The following is a 1,481-nucleotide window of genomic DNA, read 5'->3' as shown; positions in this document are numbered from 1 at the left end:
CATTTTTGGCTTCCTTTACGCCCCTTTCAAACTACCTGTCTTCTTTGTCAAAAATGTTAATATTCTGGAAGTGAAATATAGATTGCAAACGACCCCCATTCCAAAGGGGTGGACCCGTTTGTCCGTATTTGCATGTTTTCTAAGCAAAAACAAGGCTTTGTTGGGCTACCGTTTAAAGCCTCAAACTCTTCTTGACACTATGGAACAACTATGACCTGGATGACTGAGAATCTTCAGCAGCATATTCCTCTCCTGATACTTTCCATTTTTCTCTGTATTTCATTATTACCAACATTTAGCTAAGGTAAATCCGATATCTGGGTAACGTTCCGATATTTTCTTGCTGCAGACGTTCTTTCATGTCATCGATATAAAGACGAGGAAAGCAACATCCTTTAAGTACTACACTGATGCTCTGGTGGTCTTCCATCACATCAATGCCTACGAGGAGGACGGCCACGTGGTGTTCGACATCATCACCTACAAGGACAGCAACCTGTACAACATGTTCTACCTTCACAACATGACAGACGAGACGGACAACTTCATCAACGCCAACAAGGAGTTCTCCCCGCCCTTCTGCCAGAGGTTCATCTTGCCTCTCAGCATCCAGAAGGTAAGACTCAGGTCTCAGCGATGGATGAAAGCCTCGGTTCATTCCGTCATGGTCGCTTCAACGCGTTACAGGATTCCCCCAAAGGAACCAACCTCGTGACTTTGACGGACGCGACAGCGCAGGCGGTGATGCAGGACGACGGCTCCATCTACTGCAAACCTGACACCGTCTTTAAAGGTTGGTCAGATACACTTAATGATGTGTAAGGAAACCACGATATCCAGCAAATCTAATGATTGAGACATTTTCCCAGGCATGGAGCTGCCAGGGATTAATTACAACTTCAACGCCAGAAAGTACAGATACTTCTATGGCTCCAGGCTGGAGTGGTCTCCTCATCCCAACAAGGTTTGTCAATGATTGTTGGTGATTATGTGGATCTAATTGTTTATGGTATATATATTATTTATGGTGTATTTATAGTGTCTCGGTAGGGTGAAGATTTAACAGGATTTAACAAGTTTCTTGCAATTTAATAACAAAAAAGAGGAACAGAAGCAAAAGTCCAAAAACATATATGTCATATATCATTATGTTACGACTTTATTCTCATAATGTTACGACTTTTTTCTCATTATTCTATGTGGTTGACATGATGCAGAATAAGGCTACGTTCACACTGCAGGCCTTGATGCTCGATTCCGATTTTTTTGTGAAATCCGAATTTTTTTTTTGCGTTGCCTTTCTTACTTCCAAATATATGCTACTAGTCATACAACGCAAGTGTCCCACATGCACAGTAGACAACGCAATGACGTCACAGGCCAGCGTGCTCTTTTTTTACGGAAGTAAACATGGATGCTAGTGCCGGCGCGCATTTAGCGATCTTTTCCAACCATAAAAACAATCTTTTCAATATGTTTAA

General features: G+C 42.1%; 1 protein-coding gene across 1 annotated transcript in view; it reads left to right on the top strand.

The window, feature by feature from the left end:
- The window catches only part of LOC107097534 (beta,beta-carotene 15,15'-monooxygenase-like), a 10,352-nt gene that overhangs the window by 5,892 nt on the left and 2,979 nt on the right, over positions 1 to 1,481 (top strand). The window contains exons 6-8 of the mRNA XM_015394702.1: positions 350 to 616; positions 688 to 793; positions 870 to 964. Coding sequence (XP_015250188.1) covers positions 350 to 616; positions 688 to 793; positions 870 to 964 — 468 coding nt within the window. The remainder of the gene's footprint in view (positions 1 to 349; positions 617 to 687; positions 794 to 869; positions 965 to 1,481) is intronic.

Source organism: Cyprinodon variegatus, unplaced genomic scaffold (genome assembly GCF_000732505.1).
Source record: "Cyprinodon variegatus isolate N-32 unplaced genomic scaffold, C_variegatus-1.0 Scaffold705, whole genome shotgun sequence".
Taxonomy (NCBI): domain Eukaryota; kingdom Metazoa; phylum Chordata; class Actinopteri; order Cyprinodontiformes; family Cyprinodontidae; genus Cyprinodon; species Cyprinodon variegatus.
Note: the sequence above shows the minus strand (reverse complement) of the source record. Positions and strands in the feature narration are given on the sequence as shown.